The sequence below is a fragment of the Stegostoma tigrinum genome, chromosome 2, assembly GCF_030684315.1.
Source record: "Stegostoma tigrinum isolate sSteTig4 chromosome 2, sSteTig4.hap1, whole genome shotgun sequence".
NCBI lineage: Eukaryota > Metazoa > Chordata > Chondrichthyes > Orectolobiformes > Stegostomatidae > Stegostoma > Stegostoma tigrinum.
Genome location: NC_081355.1, coordinates 82,975,908 through 82,997,602, shown reverse-complemented (window position 1 = coordinate 82,997,602; position 21,695 = coordinate 82,975,908). Strand labels below are relative to the sequence as shown.

General features: G+C 44.4%; 1 protein-coding gene across 13 annotated transcripts in view; it reads right to left on the bottom strand.

Moving 5' to 3' along the window:
* Positions 1–21,695, bottom strand: part of LOC125464760 (cytoplasmic dynein 1 intermediate chain 1) — a 272,641-nt gene that overhangs the window by 76,821 nt on the left and 174,125 nt on the right. For all 13 annotated transcript variants that reach the window (XM_048557615.1, XM_048557596.1, XM_059655073.1 and 10 more), the window contains one exon: positions 19,443–19,568. In XM_048557615.1, coding sequence (XP_048413572.1) covers positions 19,443–19,568 — 126 coding nt within the window. The remainder of the gene's footprint in view (positions 1–19,442; positions 19,569–21,695) is intronic.

The window sequence follows — 21,695 nt, the reverse complement described above, 5'->3', positions numbered from 1 at the left end:
CATGTTCAGGAGGAGGGTTTGTGTTGGAGGCAGGAGAAGGGGTCAGTAGAGAGGGGGTTGGGCTCACAGTTAAAGTAGTAAGCATGGAGGCGGAGGCGGCAGAAAAACTGCTCAAAATCTATCCTGACTTTTCTTAGTTAATTACATCTTGTCCAAGTGACTTTTAATATTTGGCATGATAATAATCCTAAAAAGCTTTCCAACCACAAGATTAAACTAAGTAGCCTGTAGTTGCCAGATTTAACATTTCCATCTTTTTAAGAAACAAAGCACAACTTCTGTAATTTTCAAGTCATCTAGAACAACCCGTATGTCTAAGGGGGAAATATATGATTAGAGGTAGTAAAATTTCCCTGTTTATTTTCCCAAGAAACCATGGATGAATACTACTCAATTTCAATGACCTAGAACTTAAAATACAGCCAGTTTTTTCTCATACATTCACATTAGCAATTTTTAGCCCACCTTGTACCTTCACATTCGCTGCAACTTGTGCAGCATCTGCAATAAGAGGAGATGCAAACCATTCAGCCACACCCCCTACCTCTGCACACAGACCCTCTGGTTGATTACTAATTGCTCCCGCTACTCTTCTTATTATCCTGTTATTATGTATATTGGCTGGACCATGGTTCAGAACGCTGAAGCACTGAGGGTTTTTTATACTGGTAACTCCAAAATACCTGTGTAGAGTTTTCATGTTCTCCTGTGTCTGCGTGGGTTTCAGCTAGGTGCTGTGATTTCCCCCCAAAGTCCAAAGAGGCACAGCTTGGCTAGATTGACAATACTAAATTGTCCCATGATGTCCAGGCATGTGCAGGCTTTATGGATTAGTCATGGCAAAAGCAGTTTACAGGGATAGGGTGGGCAGTGGGATGCTCTTCAGAGAGCAATGAGTCAAATCTTCTTGCTGCACTGTAGGTATTCCATGATCCGACTTTTTAAAAAAAGTGAGGTCTGATGCAGCCAAGGATGTCTATGGATACATAGTAAGCAGCTTTCATTCCTCCTCACCTCGGAGTTTAACAGTATGGGGTTTCCATTTGGAACCACAACAAATTGTGATACCTCCACTGGGATCCGGCTCCAACAAATTAGGGATTCACCTGGGATTTAGTCAGCATATGTTGCAAATCTTGCTGTGTTATGAGTCAATATACTAAACAAAAGAATCCATGTATGAAAATTACTATTTTGAAACTGATTTTTATAAGAACTGTACTGATTGGAACAAAGGTGGCCAGGTGGATCAACTGATTATGCGAACACTGATTGGGGCTGTTAAGCTGGACCAATCAGGGAGCTCTGGCTGACATATAAATAGGAGTCTCCACCTCCAGTTTTATTTTAATTTGATCCCTACTCTCCCCTTCACCTTTTCACTCACTTAGGCATCGCCCCTACAGGGCTCTGCTTGCTCCTGTTTTTTTGGTCCCATGGGTGCTTTTCCTGGCAGTGGACTATCAATAAATTTATTTACACGTCTGGTGTTTTTTTTATTGTGTCTCATACCTACAAAAAAAACCTTACAGGAGACTCAGAGTCTCCAGATTCTAGAAACTGGCTCTGAGCTGGCTGGTCAGAGTCGACGTACTCTGCACATGTAAATAAAGGGTGATTTGGTGATGGGATACCAGACACTGTTCAGTTATTTCAAGAAGTATAAAAGGTTTTCTTAATTTTGCATTTCAACTGCAAAAACGTTAGAGTCATAAAGCGTCACAGACCTTATGGTCCAACCAGTCCACGGTGACCATGTTCCCAAGCTAAAATAGTCCCACTTGCCTGCATTCGGCCCACTTCCCTCCAAGCCTTTTCTACTCATGAACTTATCCAAATGTCTTTTAAACACTGTTTCAGTACCTGCATCTACCACACTCTTTGGCAGTTCATACCACACACAAACCAATATGTAAAAATTGTTGCCCCTCATGTCCTTTCAAAACCTTTTCTCCTCTCACCTAGTTTTGAACTCCCCACCCTAGGGAAAAGACCCTCATCATTCATCTTGTCAATGCCCCTCATGATTTCAAAAACCTATACAAAAGGTCACCCCTCAACCTCTTATGCTCCAGTAAAGAAAAAGTCTCAGCCTTTTCAGCCTATTGTTATATCTTTTACTCTCCATTCCCAGCAACATCCTTGTAAATCTTTTCTGAACCCTCTCCAGTTTAATAATATTTTTCCTATAACAGGGTGAGCAGAACTACACATAGGAGAGACCTCACCAAAGTCTGTACAACCTCAATAGGACGTCCCAACTCCTATACTCAATGAAGGCAAGCGTGTTAAAACCTTCTTAAGCAGCCTAAGATGCAAATTTCATTGAATTATGTATGTGAACCCCTAGGTCTCTGTTCTACAACAGTCGTAGGGTCCTACCATTAATTGTGTAAGTCCTATCCTTGTTTTTATTACAAAAATGCAATACCTCATTTATCCAAATTAAATTCCATCTGCCAATCCTCAGCCCATTCATCCAATTGATCAAGACCTCTTTGTAATCTTCAATAACCTTATTCACTGTCCATTATACCACCAATTTTGATGTCATCTGCAAAATTACAACAATGTGTCCTACATTCTCATCTAAATCATTTACGTAAATGATAAACAAAAGTAGACCCAGTACCGATCATGTGGAACACTGCTGGTCACAGGCCTCCAAACCGAAAAACAACTATCATTCCATTTCTGAAGATGTGTCTTGGCCCGAATCGTCAGCTTTCCTACTCCTGTGATGCAGCTCTACACGTTGTTATCTCATCACTCCGTCTCCTACCTTCAAGCCAATTTTGTATCCTATTGGCAAGTTCACCCTGAATCCCATGAGATCTAACTTTACTAATTAGTTTACAATGTGGAACCTTGTCAATGGCTTTACTAAAGTCCAAGAAAACAAATTACTGGATTTGATGCCATCACGTTCATAGCAGAATCAGGGAAGCCAGCTTTTGAGCATTTCAATTGTTCTGTCCATCAAACAGTTAAAAAATTTCACAAGGTAGATGAACAGGAGACTAGAAGAACACAGCAAGCCAAGTGGCATCTGGAGAAAGGAGAAGTCAACATTTCAGGTATTACACTACTACAGGGCTGGATGTGGGAGTAAGGGGAGCTGCAGATAAAGAGGAAGGGGAGGAGGTAGCAGAATGGTAGTGATAGGTGGACACCGGTAGTCGTACCAAGCTGTGGCAATGTGCTTAGGATTAGAATTTTGCCCGAAGGCCAGAGAATCCAAGATATTAAAAAAAGGGTAGCCAATGATTTATAAGTGGAAATAGAGGGTGATGAAATGGAGACAGTAATGGTAAGCAAGTAAACGTGGAACAGCTGAAATTAGAATTATATATGTAAAAAAGGACGAGAGAGAGAGAGAGAGAGAGAGAGAGAGAGAGAGAGAGAGAGAGAGAGCGCGCGCGATGGGAAAGAGAGGAAACAGCAAGGAAAGAGTTTCATGCAAAACTGAAGGAAAAGGAGTTTGAATGAAGACAGCTTTAGCTGAGGAGCGGAAACTCTGTTGTGCCCCACGAAGACACTGCCGGCTCAGACTTGACAGTGGAGGTACTCAGCTTGTCATTTAATTTTTAATTGAGGAGGTAGAGGTAAGAGGTTTCTTAATCACTTTTGAGCGGGTGGCACAGCAGTTAAAAAGGCTGGCTTTATGCAGAATAACCTTTCAGGGAGAGCACACAGGTTTACTCCTTCTTCCTGAGGAAATGTGACTGATTACTGAATACAGAAAAGGCCATTTTAGCCACAGAAGCTGCGCTCTAAAAGAAAAATTCCACACCATCAGCAAGTGGCCTGAACAGACGTACCTGGAACTTGAAAGGCTTAAGAAGCTTGCTTTTGATCAGTGAAGATGGGTACTTAAAACAAAACCACTTATGAAGAATTCAAACAATTCTCAAAAAGTTTAAAAACCATCATCCCCCTCCCAATAAGAAGTTACCTCAAGGAAGAGTGACAGGGTCAAAGCAAACAGCCAACTTATCGGACGATGACATGATCCACAATCTCCAATTCCAGAAGAAACCCTAGTCACCTTCAACCAACAGGAAAGGAGTGATTCAAAAAAAGAACTAAAGACCCATGAAAGAAAGGGAAAATTACCAGGAACTCTCCTCAGGACAGAAAGGGTGGTGCTGAGATGAAAGATGAAATCAAAAAAACCTGTGTTTATCGACTGCTGAAACAGAGGTCACACCCAAGATAACTGCAACAGGCAAAACCAGTGGAATTTATCAGGGCACATTCACCCTGTGCAGAGATTGGGATTCACACTGACAGCACAGCAGACTGGAATATAACCCTTACTGCAACATCCCTGTCAAGGCATTCCTAAAAGGGAAGATGAATTTAAACAAATTCCTGAGAGTTACCAGTATTTTGTATCTAAAGGAAAGATGTTCACATTTCCCTTGGATGCGGTGAACAAGCCTATAGTGATAACGAGTGATACTGAGGTCAGTCAAACTCTACTGATGGGAAAAGACGTGACCTTCACACCAGAATGCACAGTACGGTGTCAAGGGAGTGGTAAAGAAAATTGAAGGTGAGCACATACCTTTGTCCATTCACCTAATCTTTCAATAATCTGTTGTAATTTTATGCTGTCGTCAACATTGTCTACAGCATGCCTAATTTTTGTGTTGTCAACAAATTTGATCTTTGGCTTTTTAAACGCCATTATCCAAGTCATTAATGAATATTGTGAAGTGAGGCCCAACACAGATCCCTGTAAGGCACCAAATGTCACATCCTGCCAACTTGAATACTTACTCATTATTATAACTCTGTATCCTGCCACTCAACCAATTTTCTTTTCAGGTCAGTAGTTTGCCCTTGGGCTTCCACTTCAACAAACAGTCTCATCAAAAGATTTCTGTAAGCCCACATAAACAACATGCACCATCTTAACTCTGCCCGGCACCTTTGGCACCTCTTCAAATAACCCTGAGGTTTTCCATGATGTACTCTTCATGAATTCATGATGACTCTTCTGATTAACTGAAATTTTTTGAGGTGATCAGTTACCTTATCTTTGATTTAAGATTCCAACAACTTCCCCAGCACAGAGGTCAAGCTAAATGGTCTATAATTCCCTGGTTTCCCTCTGTCACCTTTCTTAAAGAGCACAGTGGCATGAGCAAATTTCTAACAGAGGTACGACTCCTGAATCCAAGGAACTCTAATTGCTGGGCCCCTTGCTGAGATACTTATATCATTGATAACCATGGGTGAGGTGCCAGAAGACTGGAAGTTCTCTAATGTGGTGCCATTATTTTGGCAAGATGGCAAGGAAAAGCCTGGGAACTACAGACCAATGGGCCTGATATCAGTAGTGGGCTGGTTGTTGTAGGGGATTCTGAGGGACACGATTTATATACATTTGGGAAGGCAAAGACTGATTAGGGAACGTCAACATAGGAGGTATGGTTAGTAAGTTTGCAGATGATACCAGAATTGGTAGTGCAGTGGACAGCGAAGATGGCTACCTCAGAGTACAACAGGGCCTTGATCAAATGGGCTGATGGGCTGAGGAGTGACAGATGGAGTTTAATCTAGATAAACGTGAGGTGCTACATTTGGGTAGGGCATGACTTATACACTTAATGGTACACTGGGGAGTGTTGCTGAACAGAGAGACCTTGGAATGCAGGTTCCTAGCTCCTTGAAAGTGGAGTTGCAGGTAAACAATGAAGGCAGAAGACGCTTCCCTGATCAGTCAACTGAGTACAGGAGTTTGGGATTTCATGTTGCTGCTGTACAGGACATTGGTTGGGCCACTTTTGGAATATGTGTTCAACTTCTGGTCTCCCTGCTATAGCAAACATGTCATTAAACCTGAAATGCTTCAGAAAAGATTAACAAAGATGTTGGCAAGGTTGGAGGTTTTGAGCAATCGGGAGAAGCTGAATAGGCTGGGGCTATTTCTCCTGGAGCATCGGAGACTATGTGGTGACCTAATAGAGGTTTATAAAATCAGAGTCATACAACATGGAAACAGACCCTCTAGACCAACTTGTCCGCACCAATCAGGCAGCTCAATATGACCTAGTCAATTTGTCAGCATTTGGCCTATATCCCTCTAAGCCATTCCTATTCATATGCCGATTCAAATGCCTTTTAAATGTTGTAATTGTACCTCACCTGGCAGCTCATTCTATACCCAAGAGGCATGGATAGGGTGAATAGTCAAGGTCATTTCCTTGGCATATGGGAGTCCAAAACTAGAGGGCATAGGCTTAGGTTGAAAGAGGAAAGATTTAAGAGAGACCTACGGAGCATCCTTTTCAGGCAAAGGATTGTGGGTGTTTGGAATGAACTGTTAGAGGAGGTGATGGAGGCTGGTACAATTACAACATTTAAGAGGCATCTAGATGGGTATACAAGTGGGAAACGTTTAAGAAGGATAGGGGCTAAAGGACAGCAAATGGGACTAGATTAATTGAGGATATCTGGTTGGCATGGACACGTTGCACCGAAGAGTCTGTTTTCACGCAGCATAGCTCTATGACTCTAAAAGATTGTGATTAAGGCATCGACAATTGGGACTTGAGTGTCATTGGCTGGCCACTATTTATTGGCCATCTCAAGTTGCCCTTGAACTGATTGGTGCTCCAAGTCATTTCAAAGGGCAATTGAGAGTCAACCACATCGCTGGAGGTCTGGAGTCACAAGTAAGCCAAACCAAGTACGGCTGGCAGATTTCCTTCCCTGAAGGACATTAGTGAGGCAGATGGGTATTTCCAACAATCAGCAATGGAACTCAAAATCATCAACAGACTTTTAATTTTTGATTTTTTTGAAATGGAATTCAAGTTACACCATCTGCCGTAGCATGTTTTGAACCGGTGACCCCAAGACATTAGCTGAATTTCTGGATTAATAGTCTAGCGATAATACAACTAGAACATCGCCTCCGCTAATTCTGTGTTACTTCCTTTGAGAAGTCCAACAACCTATCCTTCTTTTCTGATGTGAATACTGAAGCAAAATAATCGTTCAGCATGTCTGCTATTCACACATGGTCATTGACAATATCCTGACTCTTAACATTCAGTGGGCTGATTGTACTTTCAGCCAGTCACTTTTTTTTTTAAAATATAAAATTAAACTCCCTAATTAATTTTTATATCACTTGCAAGTTTCCTTTCATTATCCTTTTTTTGTTGGCTCCTCTTAAAAGCCATTTTGTGACCTGTGTTGGTCTTCGTACTTTGCCCATTCTGTGCTATTTGTATTGTTCTTTACGTTTTTATAAGTGCTTTCTTTTCATTTTATGCTGCCCCTTACCTCCTTAGATGTCCATGGCTGTGTTTTGTTTTTGGAGTTGTAGAGCTTTTCCTTCCCATGGGTACAAACTGCTTCTGAATAACACTAAACATTTCTTTGAACGTCCTCCAAAGTTCCTCAGATGATGCTGGCCTGATATTGGTTCTACTCAAAACTGCCCATTTATTGAGGGTATTCTTAAGCAGGCAACAGACCCCTTTTGTTTTAAAGTTCTTCCAAGTGGCATACTATGAATATCTGATTTCATAATTTATAAGTTTTAGTGAATAGCATTGAAAATTCAATTCCAGAACTAAACATAAATAAATGTAAATTCTTGGCTGAGGAACTAGTAAACACACCTGGGGAAATTACATTTCCGAGGAAAATCTGTGTTTAATCAATATGTTCAGAGTTAGAAGTGAGAACATTTAAACAATGGTTGTCTGATATCTAATCTATTGGTAGGGGCAAGAGTCTACACTTATTTCAAAAAAGGATTTAAACTACTCATGTAGTGACCAAGTCAAAGAACTTAAAAACACCTTTGCAAAAATTGGGCTTTCTCAATGTAATCAGCAAAACCATGACATAAAATTATTGATGCAACTCAAAGAATCAATGTATTGTTTCAAAGGAAAAAAGATAATTCATTTGCACTTTTACTTGGAGCATCTCATAATGCTATGGAGATGGACTTTCCTTAGGAAGGTTCCTTTGCTACAATTTATCTGCATATTTTCTCACTCAGGCTGTCAGCAATTACAGTCAATTCAATTGAAGCTTAGAGTGGACAGAGATGGAAACTGGTAGGAACTGTAAAGCCGCTATGGGGCAACAGCTGTACAGGCACAGTGGAAGCAGACTGGGAGAAAGTTGCCCACATCTGTTTAAAATGTGGATAGGTAAGTGGTTCAGAGGCCATTAGAATGCAGGAGTATTTCTGGAATTTAAGAAATGCACAGTAGACAAGTTTCGAAAAAAAAATCTGACAGGTCACTTTGGCAATAGGTAAAGAGGATCCCCATGAAATTGCACCCCTTGGAGATTAACTAATACTAAGGAGACATTCAACTGGCTTCTGGTGAGCTGAGGTATCTATTCAAGCGGTCCCAGAAGGAGATGTGAATTAAATCTCAAAATTGCAGAATGTAGAAGTTGAACTCTTGGTGGAACCAAAAATAGAAGAGATTGCTCAGTCGAGATTTCTGGGCTTAAGTAATAGGTGTTTATGAAATATAGCGTTAATTTTGTGGTGCTTCCTTTGTTTATTTCTTCTGCAGTAACAGAATTTTAAAAATGTGAAACACTGTTGTGGGAATTTCTTTCAGTTATTAATTAGGAGTCTGAATTCCTTTTAAAGTTAATGATCCCCCTTGAGATTATAACATTGTCTGACACAAGTAGCCTTTATGTTAGCAGGGGCCAATATGCACTGCACACAAGTCAATGCGATGACTGTGTAAAATTGGTATTTTTTCAAGTTAATGATAATGTGAATAAATTTATACTTCAGATTTGGGGTTCCCCAAACTTGGGCATCAACTGATTGAATAATCCTAAACCATTTTGTAAATAACTCATCACATGCTAACAAATTCCCTCCTGAAACAGCCAACAGGCATCAGGAAAGTATGGCACTGGAGGAGGCCCAGGATGGACATGTCATCAAGGGAGTGGGAGAGGAGTTAAAATTAGTGACCAGAAGGTGTTGTTGATTATCGGGTACAGAATGCAAATGCTCCATGAAACCAAGGTTCCCAAGTCTGCGATAACGGGAACTGCAGATGCTGGAGAATCCAAGATAATAAAAAGTGTGAAGCTGGATGAACACAGCAGGCCCAGCAGCATCTCAGGAGCACAAAAGCTGACGTTTCGGGCCTAGACCCTTCATCAGAGAGGGGGATGGGGTGAGGGTTCTGGAATAAATAGGGAGTGGGGGGGGGGGAGGTGGACCGAAGATGGAGAGAAAACAAGATAGGTGGAGAGGAGAGTATAGGTGGGGAGGTAGGGAGGGGATAGGTCAATCCAGGGAAGACAGACAAGTCAAGGAGGTGGGATGAGGTTAGTAGGTAGGAAATGGAGGTGCGGCTTGGGGTGGGAGGAAGGGATGGCTGAGAGGAAGAACAGGCCAGGGAGGCAGAGACAGGCTGGGCTGGTTTTGGGATGCAGTGGGGGGAGGGGACGAACTGGGCTGGTTTTGGGATGCGGTGGGGGAAGGGGAGTTAGGATCCCCCTCGTTCTCAGACACCACCCCACCAACCTCCAGATACAACGCATCATCCTCCGACACTTCCGCCATCTACAATCCGACCCCACCACCAAAGACATTTTTCCATCTCCACCCTTGTCTGCTTTCCGGAGAGACCACTCTCTCCGTGACTCCCTTGCTCGCTCCACACTGCCCTCCAACCCCACCACACCCAGCACCTTCCCCTGCAACCGCAGGAAGTGCTACACTTGCCCCCACACCTACTCCCTCACCCCTATCCCAGGCCCCAAGATGACTTTCCATATTAAGCAGAGGTTCAGCTGCACATCTGCCAATGTGGTATACTGTATCCATTGCACACTGCTTTGCAGAACACCTCCGCTCGGTTCGCAATAAACAACTGTACCTCCAAGTCGCAAACCATATCCCCTCCCTACCTCCCCACCTATACTCTCCTCTCCACCTATCTTCTTTTCTCTCCATCTTCGGTCCGCCTCCCCCTCTCTCCCTATTTATTCCAGAACCCTGTCCCCATCCCCCTCTCTGATGAAGGGTCTAGGCCCGAAACGTCAGCTTTTGTGCTCCCGAGATGCTGCTTGGCCTGCTGTGTTCATCCAGCTTCACACTTTATTATCCCCAAGTCTGCATTTGGTTTCACCGATGTACAAGAGGCTACATCAGGAACAATGGATACAGCAGACCAGGTTGGAGGATATGTAGGTGAACCCCTGTAAGACACAGAACATTTGCTTTGGGCCTTGGAAGGAGGTGGGGGGGGGGGGGGTGCAGGGAAGGTGCAGGGGTACGCATCACACTACCGTTCGTTGCAGGGAAAGATGCTGGGGTTAGTGGGGAGCATACAGCAGATGAGGGAGTTGAGGAATGAGCGGTCCCTACGAAAGGCAGTTGGGGGTGGGAAGGGAAATATCTCTTTGGTCATGGGGTCAAATTATAGGAAGTGGCAGAGGACGATACATCGGATGTGGAGGTTGCTGAGGTGGTGTGAGGGGGCCGGGGGATTCTGTCTTTATTTTTGTTGGAGGGAGGCGGGGGGTTTGAGGGCGGAAGTGCAGAAAATGCAAGAGATGCATTTAAAGGCATTTTTGCTCACTGGAGGGGGCATGTTGCGGTCCTTGGAGGAGGCCATTGGACTGTCCAGGAGTGGAACACTTCATCTTGGGAGCTCATGCAGCAGAGGCAGAGGAATTGGGAGTAGGAGATCGCAATCTTGCGGGAAGGTGGGGAGAGGAGGTATAAACCAGGTAGTTGTGGAAGTCGGTGGGTTTGACATAGATGTCGGTGTTGAGGTGGTTACCAGAGATAGAGACGGAGGGGTGTCGGAAGGGAAGGGAGGTATCAAAGATGGTCCAAGTGAATTTGAGGTTGGGATGAAAGATGTTGGTTAAGTTGATGAACTGTTCAAGCTCCTCATGGGAGCACGTGGTAGTGCCAATAGTCATCAATTTAAACGGAGGAAGAGGTGGGGGATGGTGCCAGTGTCACAGCAGGAAAGAGATTGTTCCACGTAACCTACGCAGAGGCAAGCATAGCCAGCCCCTTAGTTTGTAGGAAGTGGGAGGAGTTAAAGGAGGAGTTGTTCAGGGTAAGGACGGGTTCTGTTAAACAGATGAGGGTGTTAGTGGAGAAGAATTGGTTGGGCCTGTGGGAAGGGAAGAAGCGAGCGGCTTCTCAGCCATCTATTGGGGGATACAAGTGCTCTGAGATTGGATGTCTATTCTGAAGATGAGGTTTTGGGGGGCCAGGGAATTGGAAGTCGTGGAGAAGGTGGAGGGCCTGGGTGGTGTCCCATCATAGATAGGGAGCTACTGGATCAGGGGAAAAAAGACAAAGAAGGTAAGCAGAGACAAGTTAGGTGGGGCAAGAGCAGGCAGACATAGTTGGTTGTCCAGGGCAGTCAGGTTTGTGGATTTTGGGAAGATGATAGAAACAGATGGTGCGGTTGGGGAACAATGAGGTTGGAGGCTGTGGGTGGAAGGTCTCCTGAGGTTATTGATGGTCTGGGAGATGATGGTTTGGTGGTCAGGGGTGGGGTCATAATCAAGGGGGCGGTAGGAGGATGTGTCAGAGAGTTGGCGACTGGCCTCCGCAGTGTAGAGGTCCGTGTGCCATTCCACTACTGTGCCACCCCTTATCCGCGAGTTTGACAGTAAGGTTAGGGTTGGAGCAGAGGGCTGCATGTTCTGAGGGGAAGAGGTTAGAGTAGGTGGCAGGGGTGGAGAGATTCAGGCGGTCCATGTCACGATGGCAGCTGGAAATGAAGAGGTTGGAGGGAGGGTAGGAGGCCGTGGGGTGGTGTCAAGGAGGGTGGAGGAGGGTGAAGGGGTCTGCAGAGGGTGGTTAGAGTCCCGGTCAAAGAAATAGGTGTGGAGGTGGAGGCGGCATCTAGCGTATCATCTTCCGCCACCTGCAATCTGACCCCACACCCAAAAAGATAGTTCCCTCCCTACCCCCATCTGCCTTTCACTCCACAACCCTATTCTGTTCCACACTCCACTCCTGCCCCGACAAATCACCACACCCTTCCCTGCAACCGCAGCAAGAACTACACATATCCCTACACCTACCCCCTCACCTCCATCCAAGGCCCAAAGAAAACTTTCCATTTCTGACAGGGGTTCACTTGTACATCCTCCATCTGGACATGTGGATGGAGTTCATTGATGTGCGGGCACAAAGAAATGAAGGCGAGTCCTTTACTGAGGACTGACTGTTTGTCCTCAGTGAGGGGCAAGTCTGGGGGTGATGGTGAATATGTAGCATGGCTTGAGGCTGGGAGACGGGGTGGAGATTGTCTTGGGAGTGGATATATGTATGGGGATGTTCATGTAAGTGGAAGCGGAAATGACATTGGCGATGTCAGCAGAAGTGACGTAGTTGATGGCATCAGTGGGAGAGGCCAAGACAACAATACAGTTAATGGCACCGGGCACGCTGAGAGGGAGGTCCTAGATAGGTGATAATGGGAACTGCAGATACTGGAGAATCCAGGATTATAAAATGTGAGGCTGGATGAACACAGCAGGCCCAGCAGCATCTCAGGAGCACAAAAGCTGACATTTTGGGCCTAGGCCCTTCATCAGAGAGGGGGAATGGGGTGAGGGTTCTGGAATAAATAGGGAGAGAGGGGGAGGCGGACTGAAGATGGACAGAAAAGAAGATAGGTGGAGGGGAGAGTATAGGTGGGAGGTAGGGAGGGGATAGGTCAGTCCAGGGAAGACGGACACGTCAAGGAGGTGAGATGAGGTCAGTAAGTAGGAGATGGAGGTGCGGCTTGGGGTGGGAGGAAGGGATGGGTGAGAGGAAGAACAGGTTAGGGAGGCAGAGATGGGCTGGACTGGTTTTGGGATGCAATGGGTGGAGGGAAAGAGCTGGGCTGGTTGTGTGGTGCAGTGGGGGGAGGGGACGAACTGGGCTGGTTTTGGGATGCGGTGGGGGAAGGGGAGATTTTGAAGCTGGTGAGGTCCACATTGATACCATTGGGCTGCAGGGTTCCCAAGCGGAATACGAGTTGCTGTTCCTGCAACCTTCGGGTGGCATCATTGTGGCACTGCAGGAGGCCCATGCACCTCCCAGTCGCAAACCATTTCCACTCCCCCTCCCATTCTTTAGATGACATGTCCATCATGGGCCTCCTGCAGTGCCACAATGATGCCACCCGAAGGTTGTAGGAATAGCAACTCATATTCCGCTTGGGAACCCTGCAGCCCAATGGTATCAATGTGGACTTCACCAGCTTCAAAATCTCCCCTTCCCCCACCGCATCCCAAAACCAGCCCAGTTTGTCCCCTCCCCCCACTGCACCACACAACCAGCCCAGCTCTTTCCCTCCACCCACTGCATCCCAAAACCAGTCCAGCCTGTCTCTGCCTCCCTAAACCTGTTCTTCCTCTCACCCATCTCTTCCTCCCAACCCAAGCCGCACCTCCATCACCTACCTACCACCTCATCCCACCTCCTTGACCTGTCCGTCTTCCCTGGACTGACCTATCCCCTCCCTACCTCCCCACCTCCCCACCTCCCCACCTATACTCTCCTCTCCACCTATCTTCTTTTCTCTCCATCTTCGGTCCACCTCCCCCTCTCTCCCTATTTATTCCAGAACCCTCACCCCATCCCCCTCTCTGATGAGGGGTCTAGGCCCGAAATGTCAGCTTTTGTGCTCCTGAGATGCTGCTGGGACTGCTGTGTTCATCCAGCCTCACATTTTATAAATAGGTCCTCGATAGGGTTGGGTTTTGGGATGGTGGAGGAGGTCTGTGTTGGGTGGGAAGCACAATCAAGTTTAGTGTATTTGCGGTCCTTGATGTCAGATAGGGTGGATAAAAAGCATTGGTTTTATTGTTGGTAACTTCACCCCTCTGGTGATCAATAATGCCCTCAACTACATCTCTTGCTTTTCCCGTGTGTCTGCCCTCAAACCCCCTCCTGCCAACAAAAATAAAGACAGAGTTCCCTAGTCCTCAAATACCACCCCATCAACCTCCGCATTCAGCGTATCATCTTCCGCCACCTACAATCCGACCCCACGCCTAAAGAGACAGTTCCCTCCCTACTCCCATCTGCCTTTCACTCCATAACTCCCTCATCTGCTCCACACTCCACCCCTGGTCCCACGAACCACCACACCCTTCCCTGCAACCGCAGGAAGTACTGCACATACCCCCACATCTACCCCCCACCTCCATTCAAGGCCCAAAGAAAACTTCCCATTTCTGACAGGGGTTCACTTGTACATCCTCCAACCTGGTCTTCTGAATCAGTTTCTCCCGACGTGGCCTTGTCTACATTGGTGAGACCAAGCGCAGAATCGGGACTCTAAGGTTTTGGAGTAGATCTGTAGCTCAGATCGTGGGTGTAGAGGTTGGTTGGTTCGCCGAGTTGATTTGTTGTTCTGCAGACATTTCATTACCATGCCGGATAACATCCTCAGTGCAGCCTCCGATGAAGCGTTGGTGTGTTTTACCGCCTGGTTTTTAAACTCTGGGGTCCGTTGAGATGGGTTGCCTCACTTCCAGGTTTTCCTTTTTGATGGAATGTATATGGGGTGGAGTTCAATGTGTTCATTAATAGCATACTTCATGGAGTGCCATGCTTCCAGGAATTCTTGTGCTTGCCTCTGCCTAGTCTGTACCAGGATCTTGATGTTGTCCCAGTCGAAGTCGTGGTTGTCCTTGTCCATGTGGATTAAGAGAATGAGTATTGGTCATGTCTTTTTATAGCCAGTAGGTGTTCATGAATTGGGACTGTTTCATGGAAGATTTGCACAGTGTACATGATATTCGACAACACCTTCTAACCATTTTAACTCATGCTCCCACTCCCTTGATGACATGTCCATCCTGGGCCTCCTCTAGTGCCACAATGTCACCATGTGCAAACTGGAGAAGCAACACCTAACCTTCTGTCTTGGGACCCTACAGCCAGATGGCCTGAATATATAATTCGCCAGCTTTAATGTCACCTCACCCCTGGCCTCATTCACGTCCAAACCACCCTCTCATCCCCACCTCCTTTACCTGACAAAACCTGTCTGTCTTCTCTCCCACCTATCCGTCTCAACCTTCCCACTACCTCTTACCTGTATCTACCTATCGCCACTCCTCCGAACTTCTGCCAGCCTCATCCCAACTCCCTCCCCCCTCCCCAAATCTGAAGAAGGGTCCCAACCTGGAACATCTTTCCTACTCCTCTTACGCTACCTGACCTGCTGCATTCCTCCAGCTCCACACAGTGTTGTCTCTGACTCCAGCATCTGCAGTTCTTGCTAGCTCCGAGGCATTAGGAAATTCAATATTACCAAACACTATGCCTTCCACTCCCATCTGTCAAAGTTTAGCTTCATCTTTCAATGCTATCAAAGTCCAGGATTGTTCTCCATGCTAGCAGAGAAAAGTAAAACATCAATTCAACCAAACCCCACTCTTTCTTAACCATAACTCCCACCGGGTGCCAGATATCTAATTGAAACTCATACATGCACTGCATGCCACATTGCTGTGGGTTCGCAGTTTTAAAAATTGTAGTCATCATGCGTTGAAGTATAATGAGTACTTTAAAAGATAAACTGCCAATTTTCCAACTTAGTGGTGGGAAACTGGTGGGAAGGCAATAAACCCCTTGTTGGGGGAAGGGGAAGAAAAGAATGTGCAGCTGAAGCAAAAGAAAAGGCAACAATGAGCATGAACAAAGTGGGAGGAAATCCAGTCAGCTTCACAAGTGGGTAACCACGCATGACAGAGTTAGCACAACATCACATTTTTAAAACAAAGGAAATATACACAAAACATTAATATATTTACAGTCACATAACTTACAACTTTCATTGTAAATCAGCAGATGTACTGACTTCTCCGCTAAGGTTTGAGAAGTTTAAAGTTAGAGATTGCTCAAAGAGAATGCAATCAGAATACAGCAGTTTATGATCAACAGAAAAGTTATGAAGTCAGGGAACACTGTTAAACATGGATGATCCATCTCAACCTCTTCAGCAAAGATGTCTGTCTTCAGCCAATTTGATTCACTCCATGGGATATCAAGGAATGGTTGAAGACATTGGATACTGTGAAGGCAACAGGCCCTGTTAAAAGTCCAGCAATAGAACTGAACACTGTTGCTCCACAGCTGTTGCATCCCGAGCCAAGCTGTTGCAGTACAGTTACAACACAGGTGTTTTCACTATCAGCTTTACAAAATCCTGCAGACAGGGGCATCCATAATCATTAAATAAAATAGTTTCCACTCCTGGTTCTAGGTAGAGGTTCTACACAATCTATTAAGACCTTGCTATACGATTATTCAAAAGATCTACTTGAACTAAATGTGCAGGTTTAACAGAGTATTGGTATTTCCCCACAATCTGTCATGTATGGCATGTTTGACAAAAGTTGACTTCATCTTTATTTAAAATGCTTTAAAAATGTTTTAATAGTCAAGTAATCGGTCATTAGACTTTTGTTAGCTACTCGTAAAATTTCATCACAATACTTAGACGATACTACCACCCAATGGGCCATTGCCCATTCTTCACCTACTGGTGTCTTTCAAATGTCACCACTTGGGTATTGTTTATGATTCAATTGTTAGTAGGCTGATTTCTATAAATTTTAAGTTTCTAAACCTGTTTGTTGTATTTCTATACAAGAAGATAATCTTAACAGATCAGAGATAGTAAGAATTGCCAATGCTGGAGGGCAGAGGTGCAGGAAACGCAAGAGATGCAGTCTTCCTACAGCCTAAGGGGTGGACATGGGAACCCACATGGGCCCAAGCTATGCCTGCCTCTTCACAGGATAAGTGGAATAGTCCCTCTTCCGCTGCCATGCTGGCACTATCCCCCACCTCTGCCTTCGCTACATCGATAACTGTATCAGTGCTGTCTCATACTCTCACGAGGAGCTTGAACAGTTCGTCAACTTTACTAACACCATTCACCCCGACCTCAAGTTCACCTGGACCATCCCTGATACCTCTCTCTCCTTCCTGGGCCTCTGTGTCTCCATCGCTGGTGACCGCCTCAAAACCGACATCTATTTCAAGCCCACCGACCCCCACAGCTACCTAGACTACACCTCCTCTCTCCCACCTTCCCGCAAGAATGGGATCTCCTACTTCCAATTCCTCTGCCCTCCGATGCATCTGCTCCCAAGATGGGATGTTCCACTCCCAAACATCCCAGATGTCCTCTTATTTCAAGGGCCGCAACTTCCCCCTCCTTCAGTGGTCAAAAATACCCTCGAGCGCATCTCTTGCGTTTCCCGCACCTCTACCCTCACATTCCTGCCCAACAAAACCAAAGACAGAATGCCCCTTGTCCTCACACATCACCCCACTAACCTCCGGATTCAACATATTATTCTCCGCCGCTTCTGCCATCTAAAATCCAACCCCACAACTAAAGATATATTTCCCTCCCCAACCCATCTGCATTTCACAGGGACCGTGCTCTCTGCAACTCCCTTGAATGCTCCACACTCCCCACTAGCCCGACCACCACTGGCACCTTTTCCTGCAACCGCAGGAAGTGACACACTTGCCCCTACATCTCCCACCCACTCCCACCTCCATTCAAGTCACCAAAGAAACCTTTCAAATCAGCTGGAGATTCACACACACATCTGTCAATGTGGTCTACTGCATACACTGCTCCTGAACTGGCCTCCTCTATATCGGTGAGACCAAGTGGAGGCTTGGAGACTGCTTTGTACAGCACCTTCGCTCTATTCGTGATGAACAACAACACCTTCCAGTCATGAACAATTTCAACTCCCCCTTCCACTCCCTGGGCGACATGTCCACCCTGGGTTTCCTCCGATGTCACAAATCACCACCCAGAAACTAGAGGAGCAGCACCTCATATTCCACCTTGAGAGCCTACAATGGCCTAAATGTGGACTTTACCAGTTTCAAAATCTCCTCACCCACTGGCCTTATGACCAACCCTATCCCTCTCATCCCCCTCCTTGACCTGACACAGCCTGTCCATTTTCTCTCCCATCTATCTCTTCCTCCCACATCACTGTTCAATCCCCACCACACTGCCTACCTGCACTCAGCTATAACCATCCTACCTACCTTCCCCAGCCTCACCCCTCTCCCTCTATTTAGTTCTGAGCTCCCTGCCCCCTCCCCGTTACTGAAGCAGAGTCCCATCCTGAAATGTCAACTTTGCTGCTCCTTTGATGCTGCCTGGCCTGCCGTTTTCCTCAAGCTCCACGCTGTTATCTGCAGTCTAAACAGATCAGCCTTATTATTTTCACCTTCATTCTTTTAGTCATTTTTTAAAAAAAACGTATCCAATATTTGCATTCCCAAATCATCTCCCTGTTCATAACCTCCTTTCCTTTCTGTCTAATTCTACGGGCCTAAGATCTCGTCACAACACACTTCGGAAACAATCCATGACGTTCCTCTACAGATATTTCATTTTCTTTTACTTCTACTTCTACAGGCTATTCTTCCACCCTTGGTGATGTCAGTATTCTTAAACCTGCCAGATAACTGCCCGAATCAAAATAAATTCCTTCTACTGGAATTTGTTTCACTACTCCCATTACAACTTTCCTATTTACCAAGTCACACTTTCATCCAACTGTGTGCAATGAGACTGGTTGGTAATCTTAAATTATTATTTCTCCTTTATTAGCCTCTTTCAAAGACAAACAGAATTATCAGTGATTATTAGTGACTGATTTGCTTCGGTGTCTGTCAAATCTTTATTGGTTTAGTTCCTAGATTCAAAGAACAATGAAACTCCCCTCGTTAATGTTTCTTTACGTGGCTCAGCATCATACTTCATTTTCAAATACATCAGTGAAGAGCGTTGGGATGTTACAAATCTATTTTTTCTTTATTTGAAGCATTTCCTTAACACTTCACACAATGATCGAAGAAAAGCTAGATAACATTTGTCCCAGTCCAAGTACAGGTTGGTCTCTAAATAATTTCAGCATCAATACTAGTCAGCATCATTCCGATCTTTAAGCTGCTAAATGACTCGGTATTTTAGGAATCGACAAAGTTTTAAGAAACATTTTTGAAAAAGCCATACACTTTGTTGATCTTGATCCTTAAAAATCCATACTTAAAAAGAGAAAGGGAAAACGTTAATACATAATTAAATGCCTTTTCTCTTGGAGAAAGGATAGATTTATATGGCAGCATCAGTAGGAGGAACAGTCACATCAACTAAAGTGACTGCTTGAAAAATGCAGTTGCATGAAAAAGTCACCCTGAAACAGTTTTTCCGTCTAGCTGGGCATGAACATTTTGATGAGTGGTATTCAGCAAAGTCCAGGATATATTTTTCTCACATTGTAACTCTCTAAAGAATAGTCAGGATTATGGAAATGAACAGTACTTTTCCAATTCGAGTAACTGATATTAAGTCTTATTTTAAAAATAATTGTGATACGATTATAGAAATCCTTACCTGACAATGGAAAATATATTCGGGTGTGTTCTTTTTAAATTTCATGTTCCAAACCAAAGCTACTCCATCTGGCTCATGTGGGGCATCTTCATTGTTGTTATAGGAAGCAACCATCAATTCGGGATACTGAAACACATAAAAAGGTTATGGTTCATCAACACCACACTGGGTCAGGTTTGAACAAATCACAGCATGTACAATGTTTCTGTAGGTTTACAAAGAACACCAAGATCAGACCCTGCTCTGAAAAAAGGTTACTGTATCCAAAGTGTTAACTCTGACTTCCCTCCATGGATGCTGCTGGACCAGCTGAGTTTTTCCAGCAATTTCCATTTTTGTTTTTGATTTCTAACATCCAAAGTTCTTTCACTTGTTTTTAATCAAAGAGAACAGGACTTTTTGATACTGAAGTTAGTTTAAGTAAATATTCTCCCAATTTAGTTTCCGTGCCAAGTGAACTAGATAAGTATGCATTCCAATAAGATTGCTACCCATTTACAAAGGTCAAACTCCAAACTTTTCATTGTTTAGCCCATGAACTGTAATTGAAAGAGCCTTAAATGACAACCAGTGTCTACAGTCACAAAGCACTTACTATGTCAGCACACTGACCATCTTATAATTACAATTTTGAAACGTATCTTAAAAGGAAAACACATTCAACTTCAGCTGCAAGTCTCTGGGTCACACATTATTAAAGTAGGGAAAATTGCACATTCAGAATCAGACTAGGCAGATGGAACAAGAGACTAGACACTACGGCACTCTATTTTTGGGCAAAATCATGTGTTTGCCCACTCATGGGATTTGACAGTGAGGAGTGGGACTTCCCCTGTGGCCTACTTGATCTTTCCTTGAGTTACGAAAGACTGTGCTGCTTCCTCTTTTACCTCAATTCATACACCAAGTTCCAAAAGGACACGATGATGAAAAAAAGCACATTGTAAACATTTCAAGGGACTTCTGGCAATATTATATAGCCATTATAATCTAGTCAATAGTTTACAAGAGAGATCTTGAGAACCCCTGTAAATATTAGTTGAAATGATACATACCCACATCATGGAGGCTATGTTTATAGGCAAGTTGTGGAATTGTCAATAGCATTGCAAATACAAAACAAATAGTATGTTGATCACATGATCAAGATACTGTGTTAACTTATATTCCGATTAATCAATTCCATGGAGCAATGAGAGACCCTGGTTATCAGTGCCTTTTGGCACTCTTATTAACAATAATCACCACATTGGTTTGTTTCCAATTTACTGGTACACCCAGAATCTTTAAAATATTTGCTAGCACTTTGCAGAAAGAACACTGACATTTTTTAAACATCATTATTTTTTACTGTATTGTAACAAACAGCATTTGCGCGCAGGTTTACCATTCCTAGCTCAAACAAACCGAAGAATTGCTGCTGCTGGAAATCAGAAGAAAAAAAATTCTGGAAAAGTTCAGCATCTCTGGAGATAAGCAGAATTAATATTTCAGGTCCTGTGACCCTTCTTCAAAATTGGTTGTAGTCAGGAAGGGTTGGTATATATGGTGAAGACAGGGCAAGGACAGAGAGGAGGAGAAGGGAGGAGTAAACAATAGGTAAATATGGAGCCCACGGAGACAGAAAAACAGCTAGGCAGACAAAGAAATGAATCATGGTAAACCCGGGAGAATCAGTTTTTGCTAATGGGTACCATTAGTAGCTGACAATGGTTTGAGTGTGGTTGCAGCCTGGTGTCTAGGGGTTGTGTTGTGCCGAACATGATACAAAATTAAAATAATACCCTTCTGCCTGCCCTTGGTCCATATCCCTACATTCCTTGCATGTTCATGTGCTTATCTAAAAGTCTCTAAAATTCCCCAATTGTAGCTGCTTCCACCACCCCGGCAGTGCATTCCAGATTCCTACCCGCTCTGTGTAAAAAGCTTGCCTCTTATCTCTCCTTTGAACTTTTCCACTCTCACTTTAAATGCATGCCCCCAAATTTTAAAGATTTCAACTCTGGGAAAAAGATTCTAACTGCAAACCCTCTCTATGCATCTCGTACTTTTATCGACTTCTATCAAGTCTTCCCATAGCCTCCGTCTCTCCTGAGAAAACAATCCCAGGTTTTCTAGCCTCTCCTTCTAGCTCATACCCCCTAATCAAGGCACCATCCTGGTAAACCTCATCTGCACTATCTTGAAAGCCTCCACATCCTTCCTGTAATGTGGTGACCACAACCGAACACAATACTCTCAGTGTGGCCTAAC